The 21250-nt window shown below is 45.8% G+C and overlaps 2 protein-coding genes across 2 annotated transcripts in view; one reads left to right on the plus strand and one right to left on the minus strand.

The window, feature by feature from the left end:
- fbxl13 (F-box and leucine-rich repeat protein 13) overlaps positions 1–21250 on the minus strand; it is a 301931-nt gene that overhangs the window by 149944 nt on the left and 130737 nt on the right. Inside the window, exon 11 of the mRNA XM_086010428.1 lies at positions 6756–6808. Within this exon, the coding sequence (XP_085866554.1) occupies positions 6756–6808 (53 nt within the window). The remainder of the gene's footprint in view (positions 1–6755; positions 6809–21250) is intronic.
- Positions 1–21250, plus strand: part of lrrc17 (leucine rich repeat containing 17) — a 58856-nt gene that overhangs the window by 15835 nt on the left and 21771 nt on the right. The window contains exon 2 of the mRNA XM_086010427.1: positions 14027–14931. Coding sequence (XP_085866553.1) covers positions 14163–14931 — 769 coding nt within the window. The 5' untranslated portion in view covers positions 14027–14162. The remainder of the gene's footprint in view (positions 1–14026; positions 14932–21250) is intronic.

Here is a 21250-nt window from a genome sequence, read left to right on the forward strand (position 1 = left end):
GTTGCAAGCGACAAGCACCAACTACACTGCCAGCACAAGGTACCCAGATGCTGTGTATCCACATACTCACAGAAGATGGCTGGGGCCCTGGGTGGCACAAATCTTCTCTCACATCTTTCCAACATATGTCCTTATTCTATTTGCTTGTAGGAGGAGGCTGCACATAACAAGAGGCAGCACATGCAAACAGAAGGAGGGTCACCAAAGCTGCAACCCTTTACTCCTATGAGGATAGTGCCTTGGAAATTCTGGGAGGAAAGGATGAGATGAGAAGCTTTCCATATTCACTCAATTCAATTCAATTTTTATTTGCCATATGTAACCAGTACAAGTACAAGTACAATGGAATGCTTACTCCCCGTAGGGACACGTCAGCTATTTTTACAGCGCCACATCCATTCCCTCACACACAGTCTGACAGTGCAGCATTTCAGTGCAAGACATTGGAATGTCTTGTTATGTGGAGCTTTGGGGAAATAATGCAATGCTCAGCACCTGTAGCAATGATGGGCATTGGCAATAGCTCCCTGCATTATGGGCTACTGAAGGCTTTGGTCGGCTAAATATCTGTTTGCCCAGCTATAAATCCCGCCAAACTTCTCTGATATTCCGAGTTGGAGCACCTACTGTGTGCTAGGTGCATTGAGGTCCTAATTTCAATGTAAATTAGGGGGCCTTTTCATAATGCAGCTGTAGTGCCTGAGTGCCCAGGTTAACAGATGCTTCAGAGGAGGTCTGCACAAAAGAATTACAATTTGCTCCTGGATGACCCTCTTCTTGCTTTTATCTGGCTTCAACAGCTAATTGCTGAAAGCGCACTTAAGGGCTGCATCCGAATAGTGCTTCTCTAGATGTTATTCGAGTGGTAAAAGTGCATTAAGTGGCTAGCTCCTCTTCCGTTGCCTGACCTAGTACGGTCACTAAACATCTTGTGACACTGAGTTGCCATATGTGGGATAACGGAGTTGACACCAACTGCCTTGGCTACTTCCTTTCACTGTGCCTAGACAGTACTTTTGAAGGCCTCCTCTATTCAAACTCAAACAGGGCCACTTTCCACTACTTTATTTGGGCAAGCAGCATTTTCGCTGCAGCCATAAAAATTTGTTAGTCTATTAAAAAGTGCTAACAAAGTACTGGGGTTTATTTCTAGAGATATAGATTATAAAAGCAGGGAGGTCATGTTTAATTTATATAGATAGACCACATTTGGAATAATGTGTGCAGTTCTGGTTTCCATACTACAAAAAGGATATTGAAGTGCTGGAGAAATTGCAGAAAAGATTTACAAAGATGTTACCAGAATTGAGAGGCTGTAATTATAAGGAAAATTGAGCAGGCTTTCTCTGAAAAAAGAGGAGACCTGATATAGTTTTTTAGAATTATGAAGAAAATCAATGAGGTCAATGTGGAGAGACTGTTTCCACTTTTGGGTGAGTTCAGAAAAAGGAGGCATAAATGTAAGATAGTCGCTAACAGATCAAATAAAGAATTTAGGAAGAATTTATTTGCACAAAGTGGTGAGAAATGGAACTCGCTGTCACATGGAGTGGTTGAAGCAGTTGGCTTTTTTGGCCTTGATGCACACTTGAGTGAGAAGGGGTTAGAGGAATACGGGGCAGGGTGGGAAGAGGTAATTAGAATAGGAAGAAGATCGTATGGACTATAAACACTGACATTGTAAAACGTTCTGATTGTCTGACAGTTTATAGAGTTCAGACCCGAAGAACAGACAACACAAAACCCAATGAATCTGTGAAACTTCTTTTACTTAAAAATCAACAAGAGGTTACATGTAATTACCAGAATACAAACTGTACTCAATTCATGTACTTATTACAAGCAAGCATCTAAAATCATTTACTTTAAGCTCAGGTGATTTTAAGCAAAACCACATACATACTATTCACCAGATGAGAGGTCAACTCAACGATGACTAGACGTGTGACTAACTTTAACTGGCAACTGACCAGGTCACCATTGACTATAGCCCTGAATGTCAGTGTGCAATAACACTTATACCCAAAACTTGGCAACTCGCCCACTGCGTATGTGTTCCTAACTATATGGCATAATGGTCATTAATATTTTCTCAGACCCTCTTATCACTAGTCCATTAGGCAACTGTGAGTCGCAAGGCTAGGTACATTCCATAGTTTGAAGATGTTTCTGTTATTCCACTGATTTCACAGTCAATAGTCTGCTCCCACAGAACTTCAATAAGCTTGTTTTCCATATCTGTTCAGAGCAGACAATTGGCAGCTTTTACAGCTTACAAGTCAAACAGTTTATTTTGCAAAGTTCTCACAGCAACCAATCTTTGTCCTCGTGAAGCACGATGGTAAAATTTGGTCAACTTTTACAGCAAATAGTGTGTTCTACAACATAGACCAGTTGTGCCAAATGACCTGTTACTGCGCTGTAGATTCTATGTAATTCTATGGTGGGTAGGGTGAGTGGGACAGGAAATCGGTTGCAGAAATTAGCCTTTGTGGGCATGATGGGTGGGAAGGTCGGAGAGGGAGGAGGATGGGCAGTTGGGGTTGCTGCTAATAAGGAGAGAGCGAAGGGTTTCTTGATGGACCTGTCGGAGAATGCCGAGAGATGCACAAAGGGTAGTTGTGGGCTCAACCCAGGGGGGTTCAAGGCAGGGATGACAACAGAAGAATAACAGAAGCCTTATTATAATTCAATACATCCCAGTAGCTGTTAAAAATGATTATCTTAAATTCAAAACGATGGCCCAAAATTCCTCTGGCGTTCCTTTGGTCACTTGCCTTATAGCCCCAGGAAAATAGTGGAGACCCAATTGTGCCACAGTTTGTGGGGTCAGTGGGATTGATGGACACTGTCATGATGAGCATTTTTTATGCACCTGGCTGCCCCATGCTGCTGGAAACTCCAGCAGCCACCAGCTATCTTGAGTGGGGGGTGGGGGAAGCCAGACACCCCCACCTCCAAAAAAGCCTGTTTTGTATCCCTATCAGCTTCCTGTGTAAAGGGGCAAATATATATTTTTTAACTTGCGCATTTCAAGGGTCCAGGCCACTTCCACCTTTTTGAAAGCAGTATGTCTCATCTAACTTGGTAAAAAGCCTCAGATCTTACGCCAGTCCATCTGAGTCAGGGAATTGGGAATGCCCAGCCTCACACCCTTTTAACACAACTGGCTTTCTAAGAGGCAAGTGGAGGCCCCTTACAAGCCCAAGCGGGATTTCCAAAATGAGGTCAGGATCTGGTGCATCTAAGTCTGAACCTGTTTCTGAGCCATTCTGCCACACTCCTACCAGAGTTATGGCAGAAGTTGGGCAGAATGGCCGAGGAAATATGGCTCCAGTAATTCAGACTTGTATTGTAGTTACTATTTCATCCCTTTTTTTAATACACAAAGTAATAGCATAGAGCTCCCCTGATGGCTCAGTGGGTGAATGTGATATGGTAGTAGAACAGGAACGTCTCAGTTTCAATACCTGGTCTATGCTGAATTATCTGATCTCAGCTGGGATACTGGTGGGCAATACAATTGGCCTACGTATTCCTGGATTAGGTATGAGAAAATCAACCAAGTCCCTTTCTCCTGTTTGGTATCCAGTGTCCCCTGTTGGAAAGTGTATGTGTACAGCTATTGGCTGAATAATAGGACTGAGCTAAGCTGTAATGGCTGCCATTTGGTCAGATAAGATGGTAACACACTGGGGAAGATTTTAACCCCCAGCTAGTTTTGGGCACTCGCAGGCTAAGTTTGAGGCCTGGAGTACTTTAACATAAGAACATAAGACATAGGAGCAGGAGTAGGTCATTTGGCGCCCCGAACCTGCTCCGCCATTCAGTATCATGGCTGATCTGATCTTGGACTCAACTCCACTTCCCTGCCCGCTCCCCATAACCCTTGACTCCCTTATCGTTCAAAAATCTGTCTATCTCCACTTAAATATATTCAATGACCCAGCCTCCACAGCTCTCTGGGGAAGAGAATTCTAAAGATTCACAACCCTCTGAGAGAAGAAATTCCTCCTCATTTCCGATTTAAATGGATACCCACTAATTCTGCAATTATGCCCCCTGGTTCTAGATTTCCCCACGAGGGGAAACATCCTCTTTGCATCTACCTTGCCAAGCCCCTTCAGAATCTTATATGTTTCAATAAGATCACCGCTCATTCTTCTAAACTCCAATGAGTATAGGCCCAACCTGCTCAACCTTTCTTCATAAGACAACCCCTTCATCTCCAGAATCAACCTCGTGAACCTTCACTGAACTGCCTCCAATGCAAGTATATCCTTGCTTAAATAAGGAGAGCAAAACTGTACGCAATACTCCAGGTGTGGTCTCACCAGCGCCCTGTACAGTTGTAACAGGACTTCCCTACTTTTATACTCCATTCCCTTTGCAATAAAGGCCAACACTCCATTTGCCTTCCTAATTACTTGCTGTACAGTGGATGTGGTGTATTTGGACTTTCAAAAGGCTTTCGATAAGGTCCCGCATAAGAGATTAGCGTGTAAAGTTAAGGCACATGGGCTTGGGGGCAAGGTATTGACTTGGATAGAGAACTGGTTGGCAGACAGAAAGCAAAGAGTTGGAATAAATGGGTCTTTTTCCGAGTGGCAGGCAGTGACTAGTGGGGTACTGCAGGGATCGGTCCTTGGACCCCAGCTATTCACAATATATATTAATGATCTAGACGAGGGAACTAGATGTAATATCTCCAAGTTTGCAAACGACACAAAGCTGGGTGGGCGTGTGTGCTGTGAGGAGGATGCCGAGGAACTCCAGTATGATTTGGACAGGTTGGGTGATTGGGCAGAAGCATGGCAGATGCAATATAACGTGGATAAATGCGAGGTTATCCACTTTGGTGTCAAAAAAAGGAAGGCAAATTATTATCTGAATGGCAATAGATTGGGAGAAGGGGAAGCGCAACGAGACCTGGGTGTCCTTGTGCACCAGTCGCTGAAGGTAAGCATGCAGGTGCAGCAGGCGGTTAAGAAGGCAAATGGTATGTTGGCCTTCGTAGCGAGAGGGTTTGAGTACAGGAACAAGGATGTTTTGCTGCAGTTGTGCAGTTGTGAGACCACATCTTGAGTATTGTGTGCAGTTTTGGTCGCCTTATCTGAGGAAGGATGTTCTTGCCATGGAGGGAGTGCAGCGAAGATTCACCAGGCTGATACCTGGGATGGCAGGAATGACGTATGAGGAGAGATTGGGTCGATTGGGCTTATACTCGCTGGAGTTTAGAAGAATAAGAGGGCATCTCATTGAAACTTATAAAATTCTAACAGGGCTAGACAGACTAGATGCAGGAAGGATGTTCCCGATGGTCAGGGAGTCCAAAACCAGGGGTCACAGTATAAGGATAAGGGGTAAGCCATTTAGGACTGAAATGAGGAGGAATTTCTTCACCCAGAGAGTGGTGAACCTGTGGAATTCTCTACCACAGAAGGCAGTAGAGGCCAATTCATTAAATATATTCAAGAAGGAGTTGGATATATTTCTTAAGGCTAAAGGGATCAAGGGATATGGGGAGAAAGCAGGGACAGGGTACTGAATTTGGATGATCAGCCATGGTCTCATTGAATGGCGGAGCAGGCTCGAGGGGCCGAATGGCCTACTCCTGCTCCTATCTTCTATGTTTCTATTACCTGCATGCTAACTTTTTGTGATTCATATACAAGGACCCCCAGATCCCTCTGTACCTCAGCATTTTGTAATCTCTCCCTATTTAAATAATAATTTGCTTTTTTATTTTTCCTACCAAAGTGGATAACCTCACATTTTCCCACATTAAACTCCATCTGCCAGATTTTTGCCCACTCATTTAGCCTATCTATATCCCTTTGGAGATTCTTTGCGTCCTCCACACAAATTGCTTTCCCACATATCTTTGTATCAGCAGCAAATTTGGCTACATTACATTCGGTCCCTTCATCCATGTCATTAATATAGATTATAAATAGTTGAGGCCCCAGCACTGATCCCTGCAGCACCCCACTAGTTACAGTTTGCCAACCTGAAAATGACCCATTTGTCCCGACTCTCTGTTTTCTGTTAGTTAGCCAATCCTCTATCCATGCTAATATATTACCCCCAACCCCGTGAGCTCTTATCTTGTGTCGTAACCTTTTATGTGGCACCTTATCGAGTGCCTTCTGGATATCCAAATACACGACATCTACTGCTCGTTACATCCTCAAAGAACTCCAGCAAATTTGTCAAACATGATTTCCCTTTCATAACGCCCGGGCCTTATCTTTATGCTGGCAGTCAAGTTGCCCAAATGGATGGAAAGCAGCAGCCAGCCAGTGGGCCGGAGTGGAAACTTGTGCTCCTTCTGGCTCCACAGAGGAAAGTTTTTAACCTTACCTTAGATGGCCTCTTTTTCCTCCTGACAGTGGCCAACCTGGTTTTGTGGGAAAGCCACAGCAGCTTCCCCACTCAGGTCCGGGTTAAAATGCAATCAGGTTCCCATTGATCTCATGGGGCCCCAATTGCATTAAAATTGCCTGAATCTAGCGGTTGCCTCAACCACTACCAAACCACCAGCATTAAAATCTAAAACCAGCGGAAACAGAGCAGGAAATAGAGCTTTTCCATTTAAATTGTTCACTCGCATCATTCCCACTGAGTGGAGAGAGTGTTAAAATTCCCTCCATACATGAAGAATGGCCACTTGGGCTAGGTACTGGAGGTTGTGCAGCTATACCCCAGCATGGATCACCACCTTAAGAAGCTTGAGCAAGAAGTTTTAGACTTACGGTTAAATTTGCACATTCAGATAAATTTAGATCCTGCAGATTTCGACAGTCACCTGAAATACATAATAAAGAATTTTACAATACACTGCAAATGTTCATTTTGCATGAAAAAGTGTATATAGAAACATAGAAGATTGGAGCAGGAGTAGGCCATTCGGCCCTTCGAGCCTGCTCTGCCATTCAATAAGATCATGGCTGATCATCCAAATTCAGTACCCTGTCCCTGCCTTCTCCCCATATCCCTTGATCCCTTTAGCCTTAAGAAATATATCCAACTCTTTCTTGAATATATTTAATGAACTGGCCTCCACCGTCCTCTGTGGCAGAGAATTCCACAGGTTCACCACTCTCTGGGTGAAGAAATTCTTCCTCAATTTCAGTCCTAAATGGCTTACCCCTTATCCTTAGACTATGACCCCTGGTTCTGGACTCCCCGGCCATCAGAAACATCCTTCCTGCATCTAGTCTGTCCAGGCCTGACAGAATTTTATAGGTTTCGATGAGATCCCCTCTCAATCTTCTAAACTCCAGTGAGTATAAGCCCAATCGACACAATCTCTCCTCATACGTCATTCCTGCCATCCCAGGTAACAGCCTGGTGAATCTTCGCTGCACTCCTTCCATGGCAAGAACGTCCTTCCTCAGATAAGGCGACCAAAACTGCACACAATACTCAAGGTGCAGTCTCACCAAGGCCCTGTACAACTGTAGCAAGACATCCTTGTTCCTGTACTCGAACCCTCTTGCTACGAAGGCCAACATACCATTTGCCTTCTTAACCGCCTGCTGCACCTGCATGCTTACCTTCAGTGACTGGTGCACAAGAACACCCAGGTCTCTTTGCACTTCCCCTTCTCCCAATCTATTGCCATTCAAATAATAATCTGCCTTCCTGTTTTTGCCACCAAAGTGGATAACCTCACATTTATCCACATTATAGTGCATTTGCCATGTTTCTGCCCAATCACCCAACCAGTCCAAATCGTACTGGAGTTTCACGACATCCTCCTCACAGCGTACCCTCCCACCCAGCTTTGTGCGTCTGCAAATTTGGAGATATTACATCCAATTCCCTCGTCCAGATCATTAATATATATTGTGAACAGCTGGGGTCCTAGGACCGATCCTTGCGGTACCCCACTAGTTACTGCCTGCCACTCGGAAAACGACCCGTTTATACTAGCAGATCTCTCTTGGTGTTGCGCATGGAGAGATGGAGGATATGCTGTCTTATAACAATAGGAGTGTTTATGCCATGTAATTAATAGCATCAGGGCCTACAATAATCTACCACCAACAACTGAACAAGTTAAAATCCATTTGTGTATTGTGGGAAATTGTACAGACTGTACATTCTCAGACTGTAGGATCTGCCTTCAGTGTGACTGCTCTGGGCAAAAATATCAAGTTCAAGCCCAGGCATTTGAGAGAGTTTGAGACCTACAAGTAAAACTTTAATGAAGGTTCCAGAAGAAGCAAAAGAAAATTTAATGGATAAACTTAATTATGCAATAAGTAATTATTTGAAGTTTTTCTTTTGTTTTGACTTTATTTTATACATTAGAAAGTTCTAAGAAAAAATAGCAATTGAATTTTGTTCAAAATGCACTTTGAGCGACTTAAATGGTTCATCAAAAATCCATCAGTGCAAAGTGTTAACGTGTTGATATAGGTTATATTGCTATCATAAATTTTAACATGTTTAGATAGGGTTTCCATTATAAACATTGCCATAAAAGGGCTGATTTAAACGTTCAATTCCCCAGAAGCAAAGATCAGGATAAATGGGTTGACATTCAGATTGCTAGGTTTCTGACCCTTCAATGTTGCCCTGGATTTCTTGTGCTTTTCTGGGGATGTGGCGCACAGCTTGGTCTGGACCTGCAAACGACATAGGTTCAAACAAAGTAGTTTAATGAGGCAGCAGGGGGTATCCCAGGCCTCCTGCTTCATTTTGCAGCTCCTGCACTGGTTGGTGCCTCAGTGCAAGGGTGCCAAAAAAGCTGGTGATGTGGCCTGCCCTCAATCGAGTGATTTTTAAAAATTCATTCATGGGCTGTGGGCATCATTGGCAAGGCCAGCATTTATTGCCCCTCCCTAATTGCCCTCGAGAAGGTGGTGGTGAGCCGCCTTCTTCAACCACTGCAGTCTGTGAGGTGAAAGTACAGGTAGACTATCCTTTATCCGAAAACCTCGGGACCAGCCGTGTTTCGGTTTTCGGAAAATTTCGGATTTCGGAAGGTATTTTATAAGACTGGGAAATTTGTCGGGGGTGGGTCGGCGGGGGTCGTCGGCGGGAGTCGGGGTCGGCGGGGGGGGGGGGGTCCGCGGGGGGTCGTCGGTGGGGGTCGGGGTCGTGCGCACGACTTACGCTGACCCTCTGCTCAGCGTAAGTCGTGCGCCACTCTGGTCATGTCGTGCGCACGACTTATGCTGAACGAAAAAACCTTCGGTTTTTAGAGGGTTTCAGTTTTCGGAAGTTCGGATAAAAGGTAGTCTACCTGTACTTCCACAGTGCTGTTAGGGAGGGAGTTCCAGAATTTTGACCCAACAGCAGTGAAGGATCGGCGATATATTTCCAAGTCAGGATGGTGTGCAGTTTGGAGGGGAACTTGCAGGTGGTGGTATTCCCATTGCGCCTGCTGCCCTTGTTCTTCTAGGTGGTAGAGGTCGCGGGTTTGGGAGGTGCTGTCGAAGAAGCATTGGCGAGTTGCTGCAGTGCATCTTTTAGATGGTATGCACTGCACTCATCCAGGCAAGTGGAGAGTATTCCATCACTTCTGCCTTGTAGATGGTGGAAAGGCTTTAGGGAGTCAGGAGGTGAGTCACTCGCCGCAGAATACCCAGCCTCTGACCTGCTCTTGTAGCCACAGTATTTATGTAGCTAGTCCAGTTAAGTTTCTGGTCAATGGTGACACTCAGGATGATGATGGTGGGGGATATGGCGATGATAATCCCGTTGCATGTCTAGGGGAGGTGGCTAGACTCTCTCTTGTTGGAAATGATCATTGCCTGGCACTTGTGTGGTGGAACTGTTACTTTCACTTATCAGCCCAAGCCTGAATGCTGTCCAGGTCTTGCTGCATGCAGGCACAGAATGCTTCATTATCTGAAGAGTTGCAAATGGAACTGAACGCTATGCAATCATCAGCGAACATCCCCACTTCTGGCTTTGTGATGTAGGGAAGGTCATTGATGAAGCAGCTGAAGATGGTTGGGTCTTGCACACTGCCCTGAGGAACTCCTGCAGTGATGTCCTGGGTCTGAGATGATTGGCCTCCAACAACCATAACCATCTTCCTTTGTGCTAGGTATGGCTCAAGCCAGTGGATAGTTTTTCCCCTGATTCCCATTGACTTCAATTTTACTAGGGCTCCTAGATGCCACACTCGGTCAAATGCTGCCTTGATGTCAAGGGCAGCCACTCTCACCTCACCTCTGGAATTCAGCTCTTTTGTCCATGTTTGGACCAAGGCTGTAATGAGATCTGGAGCCGAGTGGTCCTGGCGAAACCTAAACTGAGTCAGTGCCACTTAAAAGGACTGTTGACGACACCTTCCATCACTTTGCTGATGATTGAGAGTAGGCTGATGGGGCGGTAATTGGCCAGATTGGATTTTTCCTGCTTTTTGTAGACAGGACAAACCTGGGCAATTTTCCACTTTGTTGGGTAGATGCCAGGGTTGTAACTGTACTGGAACAGCTTGGCTAGAAGCGCGGCTAGTTCTGGAGCACAAATCTTCAACACTACAGCTGGGATGTTGTCGGAGCCCATAGCCTTTGCTGTATCCAATGCGGTCAGCCGTTTTTTGGTATCGCGTGGAGTGAATCGAATTGGCTAAAGACTGGCTTCTTTGATGGTGGGGACCTCAGGAGGAGGCCGAGATGGATCATCCACTTGCCACTTTTGACTGAAGGTGGTTGCAAACGCTTCAGCCTTGTCTTTTGCACTCACGTGCTGGGCTCAGCCATCATTGAGGATGGGGATGTTCTTGGAGCCTCCTCTTCCTTTTAGTACTTTAATTGTTCACCACCATTCACGACTGGATGGTGCAGGACTGCAGAGCTTTTGACCTGATCCGTTGGTTGTGGGATTCCTTAGCTCTGTCTATAGCATGCTGCTTCCGCTGTTTAGCATGCATGTAGTCCTGTGTAGACCATATATAGCAGGCACCTCAAAGCACTGGAGAGGTACCACCAACGCTGCCTCCGCAAGATCCTGCAAATCCATTGGCAGTGTTCTCGCTCAGGCCAACATCCCCAGCATCGAAGCTTTGACCATGCTTGATCAGCTCCGATGGACGGGCCACATCATCCGCATGCCCAATACGAGACTCCCAAAACAAGCGCTCTACTCGGAGCTCCGACACGGCAAGAAAGCCCCAGGCGGACAGAGGAAACGCTTCAAGGACACCCTCAAAGCCTCCTTGAAAAAGTGCAACATCCCCACCGACACCTGGGAATCCCTGGCCCAGGACCGCACAAAGTGGAGGAGATGCATCCGGGAAGGCACTGAACATCTAGTCTCTTTGCCAGTAGCAAGCGGAAGCCAAGCGCAAACAGCGGAAGGAGCACACGTCAACCCAAGCACCCCACCCACCCGCCCCTTCAACCATCATCTGCCCCACCTGTGACAGAGACTGTAGGTCCCGCATTGGACTCATTAGTCACCTGAGAACTCATTTTTAGTGCGGAAGCAAGTCATCCTCGGTTCCGAGGGACAGCCAAAGAAGAGGAGACCTGTGTTGTAGCTTCACCAGGTTGGCTCCTCATTTTAAGGTACGCCTGGTGCTGCTACTGGCATGTTCTTCTACACTTCTCATTGAACGAGGGTTGGTCCCCTGGCTTGATGGTAATCATAGTAGTCAGTAGTAGTCAGCTGTGGCTCAGTTGGTAGCACACTCCCCTCTGAGTCACAAGGATATGGGTTCAAATCCCACTCCAGGGACTTGAGCACATAAAGCTAGGCTGACACTCCAGTGCAGTGCTGTCGGAGGTGCCGTCTTTCGGATGAGAGGTTAAACCGAGGCCCCATCTGTTCTCTCAGGTGGACGTAAAAGATCCCATGGCACTATTTCGAAGAAGAGTAGGGGAGTTATCCCTGGTGTCCTGGCCAATATTTCTCCCTCAATCTCAATCAACATTTTCACATTGCTGTTTGTGGGAGCTTGCTGTGTGCAAATTGGCTGCCGCGTTTACCACATTACAACAGTGACTACACTTCAAAAGTACTTCATTGGCTGTAAAGCGCTTTGAGACGTCCGGTGGTCGTGAAAGGCGCTATATAAATGCAAGTCTTTCTTCCTTTCTATAGCGTTGGGGATATGCTGGGCCATGAGGTTGCTGATGGCCCACAGCACCTCATGGATGCCCAGTTTTGAGCTGCTAGATCTGTTCTGAATCTATCCCATTTAGCACGGCGGTAGTGTCACACAACACAATGGAGAGTGTCCTCAGTGTGAAGACGGGACTTCGTCTCCACAAGGACTGTGCGGTGGTCACTCCTACCATACTGGACAGATGCATCTGCAACAGGTGGATTGGTGAGGACGAGGTCAAGTAGATTTTTCCCTCGTGTTGGTTCTCTCACCATCTGGCAGTTATGTCCTTCAGGACTCAGCCAGCTCGGTCAGTAGTGGTGCTACCAAGGCACTCTTGGTAATGGACATTGATGTGCCCTTGCTACCCTCAGTGCTTCTTCCAAGTGGTGTTCAACATGGAGGAGTACTGATTTATCAGCTGCAGGAGGGTTATAGGTGGTAATCAGCAGGAGATTTCCTTGCCCAGATTTGACCTGATGCCATGAGACTTCATGGGGTCCAGAGTCAATGTTGCGGACTCCCAGGGCCACTCCTTCCCGATTGTATACCACTGTGTCGCCACCTCTGGTGGGTCTGCCCTGCCGGTGGGACAGGACATAACCAGGGATAGTGATGGAGGAGTCTGGGAAGTTGGCTGAAAGGTATGATTCTGTGAGTATGACTATGTCAGGCTGTTGCTTTACTAGTCTGTGGGACAGCTCTCCCAATTTTGGCATAAGTCCCCAGATGTTAGTGAGGAGGACTTTGCAGGGTTGACTGGGCTGGGTGTGCCTTTGCCGTGTCTGAATCCGGTGCCTAGGTCGATGCCGGGTGGTCCGTCCAGTTTTATTCTTACTGTTTTTCCTAGCAGTTTGATACAACTGCGGCCTTTCCTGCAGAATCAATTCCAAAACAGAATCTGGAAGGGGAGGTTTTCTGCAAGTTAGGTCATCTGCTTCCAAGCTGACTGCACAATTCTCCTGTGGGAGGCAAGGAGGGCCTGGAGACTTAAAAAGGACTTTCCTGCAGAATCAATTCCTATGTAGAATCTGGAAAGGGAGGTTTTCTGCAAGTGGTTTCCTCATCAGCCAAGTAACTGTACTGGCTCTTTGAATAGCAGTCACACATCTTTGCAGAATGCAGCTGTGCACAATTTCCTGACCTCAAATGATAATGAGCTCCTATCAGTATAATTTTCTGGAACTTTTGCATTGTAAAACATAGATGCACCTTTACAATGCTGCAAGTCTATAGGAAATTCCGGACCAATAATTTATATTTAAAAAAAAGCTACTTTTAACAAAATCTTTCATTTAGATAACAAATTAAAATTTTACATTTTGGCTTCTAGAGTGCAACATTTTCTTTAGTCAGTATACTGCATAAGTATATTACTAATACAATATATTGGGGTAGAAGTTGGATCTCATTGTGCCCATTTTCCGGGTGGAAAAGGGGGCACCAGAGGTCCAATTTAAGGGGCCAACGTCCCGTGCCCAAACAGCATCAGAAACATGTCCAACGTCATTTTGGTTCGGGTGCTCTAGAGGCGTCCCTGTCGTCAGTCTGACATGGGCATTAGGCCCCTTGTATATGCTGATGAGGGGCCTAATGACTATTTAAGGTCCCCTTCCTGAAATTGGGCTGCCCTGAGCGGAGCAGGTACTAGACCTGCTCCACTCAGCGTTTCCAGGAGTAGATGTGGCCCAACAAACAGACGCTAACAGAAAGGTATGGTTTTCTTGAAGTCAATAGAAAAGAGTGTAAAACTGGCTGTCGATTTGCTATCGCCTATTTTGCACTATCGCCCAAGACGATAATGTCACCCGTTGTTTTCAATGTATTGATGAGAATATGATGCTTTATCACTTTGTGTGTTGTGTAATGTGACTTCTGACACTTGTTGAACTTCAGTGTTTTTCTACATTGCTGTAATGATCTTGTAACTGTGTATTTTTTCTCCTTTTACAGACTGCCTCGCATGGAACAACTGGTTTAAATCAGTCTAAAACCCGAATCACTTAAGGCTATTTAGCTCTCAAATTTCATTGGATTCTTGTATATTATCAAGTCATCACTGGGTTATTGGGACCAGCTGGATGTCAGGATGCAAATGGTTAGGATTATTTTGTTGCTTCTTCTTTGTAGAGCAGGAGAGTTCATGAAAACAAGAAATGGCAGGCACAGAAACAGAATGAAGAACTGTGGCGAGAATTGCCTCAGAAAGAGATCCACTCATGTCGAAAGCTTTGCCGAGTTCCTAAGCACCATATGCACTGAGAGTCTGTACGAGAATGAGAAATTACTGATTTGTCAAGATAAGCAACTCCTTACAATTCCTCCTAATTTGCCAGAGGATGTTGTTCATTTACAATTAGCAGGAAATAAGATAAAAAGGTTAAAGGACTCAATGTTTTCAACATTAAAGAATTTGAAGAGCCTCGACTTACAACGAAATGCCATAGCAAGTATTGAACCAGGTGCTTTTGAGGGGTTGGATGAACTCAATACTTTATTACTTCAACATAATCAATTACAATTTTTGTCAGAGGAGGTTTTTATTCCTATTCCTAAACTAAAATACCTGCGTATCTATGGCAACCCCTGGAATTGCAATTGTAAACTAGACGAAATGATCAGGAAGCTGCAGATCCCTGGCCAACGACATTTAGGCAGCCTGGCCAAATGTGAAGCTCCAAAAGGTTTTGCTGGTCATAAGTTGAAGACAATCAATGTGAACTTGCTCTGCCCTGAAGCTGAGGGTGACCTTAGACCAGGCGAGGCTGTGGGCCTGGCACCTATCCAGAAAGCTGTTGATTCCACAAAATGCAATATCTACCTTTTCCCAAAGTCAAGAATAGATTGTCAAAATAAAGGTTAGTATGACTTTCAAATTATAAACAGTATTGAGCTGAACTGTCAGCACTTCATTTGTGACTTAATAGTGGCTTTAAATACAATGCAAGCTCTTAAGACAATTACCTGGAACTTGGTATCTTCCAGAAGTCTGTCATACAATGACATAAAACTATTCTTTGTCTTGCACTTTTGGAACCACCCCAACCTAGGTTTGTTCTTTTTCATTAGTAACCCATCCAAAAAAAAATGTTCAAGAACTGCAGGTTTATAAAGTGAATAACCACAAAATAAAGCCTTGTAATTTAGTCAGGATTTACTTGAGCAACTCTATGTTGAAAATACGAAAAAAAATTGTTTCCAAATTATGTTGATTTTTTTCACATTTTAGTGACGGTTATGCAAACAAATAAATTGACATATGTATCTATATAGATTATGATGTTAAATTAAAAATAATCACACTTTTTCTTAGATTTATATAGTGCAAGTTATTATGATGGATTTCATAATATTACATTGCCCCGAATTTGCGGTCAGCGACAAACGAATGGCATTTTGCCAGCCTATTTCTATTTTACCACTTTTTTAATGTGGTCCACATCGTTCGGAGATCACGTCAGGTAAGTAGGTCGGGTTCTCTATGTCTCCCCATTGCTGTGAATAGGTGACAGCTGCAAAAGTGGTATGAAAGCTACCATTTCACAGCTGGTCACTTTCCAATGTCAGAAGCTTGAGCATTCTTCAGGAATTGAAAGACACTTTTGAGCTGTATGCAGTTTGGAAGTGTTTGGAGTAAACTCTCTATCCACTGTCACCTCCTTGTAGCAAGCTCTCTCACCATTGACAGATCGCTTCTGTCATCTCTACTTCATCTGTTCCAGCAACATCGGTGCCCTTGAAAAAATCTCAACTTAGTCCTCTGAATCTCCCCATGATCAGCCCCAACATCACCAGGCACACCAACATCACCAACAATACCTTCTCCGCAATCACCTGATGCTGCACAGGACACAGGGCATCAGCACTCAACAACACTGCTGCCTGGGAGGCCAGCGATGGCATCACCATGGCCAGATTTACTTCACTTAATGCTGTACACCCTGGCTGCCACATGATGCGCCAGGTTAACACCACCACACACCATCACCACAAAGCGTTCCTACAATGACCAAGCCATTCCTTTCACACTCATTACCATTGTGGGGGATACCGTTATGTCTCACCATTCACTGCAACTCACTAAGACACTTCCAAAGGTAGGCACAGATCTGTACAATAAGGCACGGTGTTGAAAATAAAGATTTCAATGTTTGACAACACATTAACAGAAAATTTACTTGAACATTGCATAAAACACCCAAGTGCCTACCCTTGTGTGTTGTTAGTTGGTATGATTGGACTAGGTTGAGTGTGAGTAGTGGCTAGTGAGATGGGGAAGTGATAATGTAGATAGAGAGGGATGGGTGGAGGTGCAAGGTAAGTTGGTGTGAGTAAGGATGTGCAGTAGGGTAGGGAAGGCAGAGTTACGGAGAGTGATGAGTGGCACAGCAGGATGAGGTTGTGTGTGGCTTTGCAGTAACGTTTCGTGATCTACTGAGATCATTGAAAGGTTTGCGCCACTGCAGCCAGGTACTCCTGACGACATCCCTGCTTTTGCCCTCCTGTGCAATGTGCAACCAGGCTGTGTTGGTGTCCTGCGGAGGTGTCTTCTGCCCTTGGAAGGGAAGAGAACCTCCCTGCATGCTGTGACACCCTCCAGAAGTATATGGAGGGAGTCATGCGAGAGCCTGGGTGCAGCCGTGCACCTTTGTGCAGTGCTTGTCAGTGTTTGCAGCACCTCAATCAGTCCTGCTTCCTTTTAATTGGCCAGGAACCCTGCAGGGCGGGATTAATAAGCCCTATTAATGGGAAATTCTTTTTAGAGTGGCTGCAGCCGGGAGCGGAACTGGAACCCGCCAGCCACCTCTCCCGCTGCAATTCCGCCTCCGCTAGCGAAATCACAGCCAATGTGTTCTTGGATAGATTTGTGTGCACCTTTCGAAGTGGCTTAGTGAGTTGCAGTGAATGGTGAGACATAACGGTACCATCCATAATGGTCATGAGTGTGAAAGGAATGGCTTGGGCATTATAGGGATGCTTTATGGTATTGGTGTGGGGTGGTGCCAACCTGGCGCATCATGTGGCAGCCAGGGTGTACAGCATCAAGTGAAGTAAATAGAGGCTATCCCTGGCCTCCTGGGCAGCAATGTGCTCGGGTGCTGATGCCCTGTGTCCTGTGTAGCATCAGTTGATTGCGGAGAAGGTTGTTGTTGGTGCTGCTGGTGTTGGGGCTGATCGTGGTGGGATTCTGGGGACCAAGGTGAGAGAGTATAAAGAGCACCCATGCTGATGGAATAGATGGCAGGTGAAGTAGAGATGACAGACGCGATCTGTCAATGGTGAGAGAGGTAATGAGGTCAGACTGGATGGAGACTTGTGTAAAGACTTGCAACACAGTGAATCTGTTGTGCAAAGGCACTGAGGAAGAGCTTGTGGCTGAGGGAAGATATCTCTAAGGTGAGAGCTTTTACTTTACATTTGAAGCTGTCAACTCAACAGCTGATTCAGTGGCCACTGAATTCCCGCCTCAGCTTGACAGGCGTGGTCCAAGACCAGCATGGACCCCATGGGCGAGCTGTCAAATGCAAAAGGTAAGCTGAAAATCATTCTTAAGTGGCTCTAAACAAGCCACTAATTACCTGAATTGGGTGCCCCGCCGCTGCGTGTTGGGTCTGCTCAGCGCTGACAGACCCGTCATTGGGAAATCTATTTACCTATGCATGGCTTTCTTGGCTACAATCCTCTTTTTAAAGATTGTGTATCTGCAAACCAAAATCCTATGCAGTATTGAGGGTATATTTTTATTCTTTGTTCCTTTTCCCAAAATGTACTATTTCATATTCATATATGGTGAACTGCATTTGCCACATATCTGTCCACTCTCTCAACCTATGTTCTCCCGCAGTCACTCACATTATTTCTCACAGTTTGTCATGTCCCTAGTTTGGTATCATTACCAGTTGTTGCAGCAGAGTAATGAGAAGTTCTTTCTTTTTGTGCACATTGTTGTTATATTATGTTACATTATACTGTATTAGTATAAGGAAATGGAACTTTTTTATTTTAGTGTCAGCATCATGCTCCTTCCAGTCTACCCCATAACAGGGCGTTGGACAAGTTCCTGACTGTACCTGATATCACTGCATACAAAAAGTAGGTTGGGTATTGGTTGATGTGCCTCATGGTCACTGTGGTCACCTGGAACTCATTTTGATCCCCTTGACGGGTCAGAGAGAAAATTCCAGATTTATTTTCCATGAATTGACCAAGGTTTTTTTTTTAATCTGTTGTTTTGCCTCTCACAGGGGATTATGGCCTAGAAATTTGATGGCCTGTTTTTCAGGCGCTTAACTGGTGCCTAAGCCTCCAATATGGCGGGCAGGAAGTGCATGCACGTTTCTAGCCGGAGGTGTGCAACCCACCATATTGGATCGAGCTTCCCCACTGGTGTCAGGAGCTCATGCCAGATGTATTTAAAACATGAATACGTTATTTAAATTACGTTTTTTTAAAATTTATTCATTCACAGGATGTGGGCGTCGCTGGCAAGGCCAGCATTTATTGCCCATCACTAATTGCTCTTGAGAAGGTGGTGGTGAGCCGCCTTCTTGAACTGCTGCAGTCCTTGTGGTGAAGGTACTCCCACAGTGCTGTTAGGTAGGGAGTTCCAGGATTTTGAGCCAGCAGCGAGTCCAAGTCAGGATGGTGTGTGACTTGGAGGGGAACTTGAAGTGGTGGTGTTCCTATGTGCACACTGCCCTTGTCCTTCTAGGTGGTAGGGTCGTGAGTTTGGGAGATGCTGTCGATGAAGCTTTGGCGAGTTGCTGCAGTGTATCTTGTAGATGGTACACACTGCACCAGTGGTTGAGGGGGTGAATGTGTAAGGTGGTGGATGGGGTGCCAATCAAGTGGACTGCTTTGTCCTGGATGGTAGTGAGCTTTTTGAGTATTGTTGGAGCTGCACCCATCCACGCAAGTGGAGAGTATTCCATAACACACCTGACTTGTGCACTGTGGGTGGTGGAAAGGGTTTGAGAAGTCAGGAGGTGATTCATTCGCCACAGAATACCCAGCCGCTGACCTTTTTTGTAGCCACTGTATTTGTGTGGCTGGTCCAGTTAAGTTTCTGGTCAATGGTGACCCCCAGGATTTTGATGGTGTGGGATCTGGCGATGATAATGCCATTGAATGTCAAGGGAAGGTGGTTAGACTCTCTCTTGTTGGAGATGGTCATTGCCTGACACTTGTGTGGTGCGAAAGTTACTTGCCACTTACCAGCCCAAGCCTGGATGTTGTCCAGGTCTTGCTGCATGTGGACACGGACTGCTTCATTGTCTGAGGAATCACGAATGGAACTGAACACTGTGCAATCATCAGCGAACATCCCTACTTCTGACTTTATGGCCGGAATTCTCCCGTTGCCGAGCGTGCGGGTTTGGGAGCAAGTCGGCAGTAAAAATCCCGGATATTATGAGTGCGTTGGGAACCCACCATCATTCCGCCACCTCGCGCATTTAACTCTGGTGGCTTTGACAGCGCGACACCGACCCGATCGGCAGAGGCATGCGATCTCATTCAAGTCATTAACTGCCTGTTGAGAGACCCTTAAGAGGGTTTTTAACACCAACTTTTGACTTTTACTGCAGCATCACGGGATTCACGCAGCTCGGGTACCTCGCCTGTGATGGGGAGGTGGAAGCTCAGTGGCCATTGGCAAGTCCATTCATTGAGAGCTGGGAAAAGCACATAAATACTCCCAACATTACACCTCATTACTTGCCTCATGGAAAGGCTCTTGCTGACTCCATTTTGTCCACAGATTTAGGTGTCAGCAGTTTGCAGGTCATTTCTAAAACCTCGGAAGCCACTCACCACATTGTTACTCAGTATCAGACCATTGCGGGATTGGTCCTCTGATCACCACTTTACCTGCCATCTACTATATCAGCATGGGTGCCGCTTATACTGTCTCAGCTTGGTCCTCAGAATCGGACCAAGATGAGCCCCACCACCAACAGCAGCCACACCAGCAACCACAACAGCAGCCTTCTCCTCAACGACATGATGCTCTACAGGAGAGGGGGGGGGGGGGGCACCACAGGATTGCAATGTGCTGGAGGCGATACCCCCAACACAGGGTGTACAGGCAGGGGATGAGCTTCCTCAACATGACTCAGCAGCAGTGTTTCAGGAGGCTCAGGCTATCACGCCAGGTTGTTGCAGACATCTGTAGCTTGCTGAAACAAGACCTGCAGCCCAGAGGACCTGGTGGAAATGCCTCACCAGTGGCTGTCAAAGTCACCACCGCCCTCAACTTTTTCACATCAGGCTCCTTCCAGGGATCTGCAGCAGACATTTGCAGGATCTCACAGTCAGCCACCCACAGATGCATCATCCAGATGACCAATGCCATGTTTCACAAGTCAGCCAATTATAGAATCATAGAATAGAATGGTTACAGCACAGAAGGCGGCCATTCGGCCCGTCCCGGCTCTCTGCAAGAGCACTTCAGCTAGTCCCACTTCTCCGCCCTTTCCCCATAGCTCTGCAAATTTCTTCTCCTTCAGACACTTAGCCAACTCCCTTTTGAAAGCCGTGATTGAATCTGCCTCCACCACCCTTTCAGGCAGTGCATTCCAGATCTTAACCACTTGCTGCATAAAAAAGTTTTTTCTTATGTCACCTTTGGTTCTTTTGCCAATCACCTTGAATCTGTGACCTCTGGTTCTCGACCCTTCCACCAATGGGAACAGTTTCTCTCTATCTACTCTGTCTAGACCCCTCATGATTTTGGACACCTCTATTAAATCTCCTCTCAATCTTCTCTGCTATAAAGGAGAACAACCCCACCTTCTCCAGTCTATCAACGTAACTGATGTCTCTCATTCCTGGAATCATTCTTGTTAATCTTTTCTGCACCCTCTCTAAGGCCTTCACATCCTTCCTAAAGTGTGTTGCCCAGAATTGGACACAGTACTCCAGTTGGGACTGAAACAGTGTTTTATACAGGTTCATCACAATTTCCACACTTTTGTACTCTATACCTCTATTTATGAAGCCCAGGTTCCTGTAAGCCTTTTTAACTGCTTTCTCAACCTGCCCTGCCACCTTCAACGATTTGTGCACACATAACCCCAGGTCTCTCTGTTCATGCACCCCCTTCAGGATTGTACCATTTAGTTTATATGAACTCTCCTCATTTTTTCTACCAAAATGTATCACTTCACACTTTTCTGT

This window comes from Somniosus microcephalus, chromosome 17, assembly GCF_052327205.1.
Source record: "Somniosus microcephalus isolate GS21.2 chromosome 17, FLI_Smic_1.0, whole genome shotgun sequence".
NCBI lineage: Eukaryota > Metazoa > Chordata > Chondrichthyes > Squaliformes > Somniosidae > Somniosus > Somniosus microcephalus.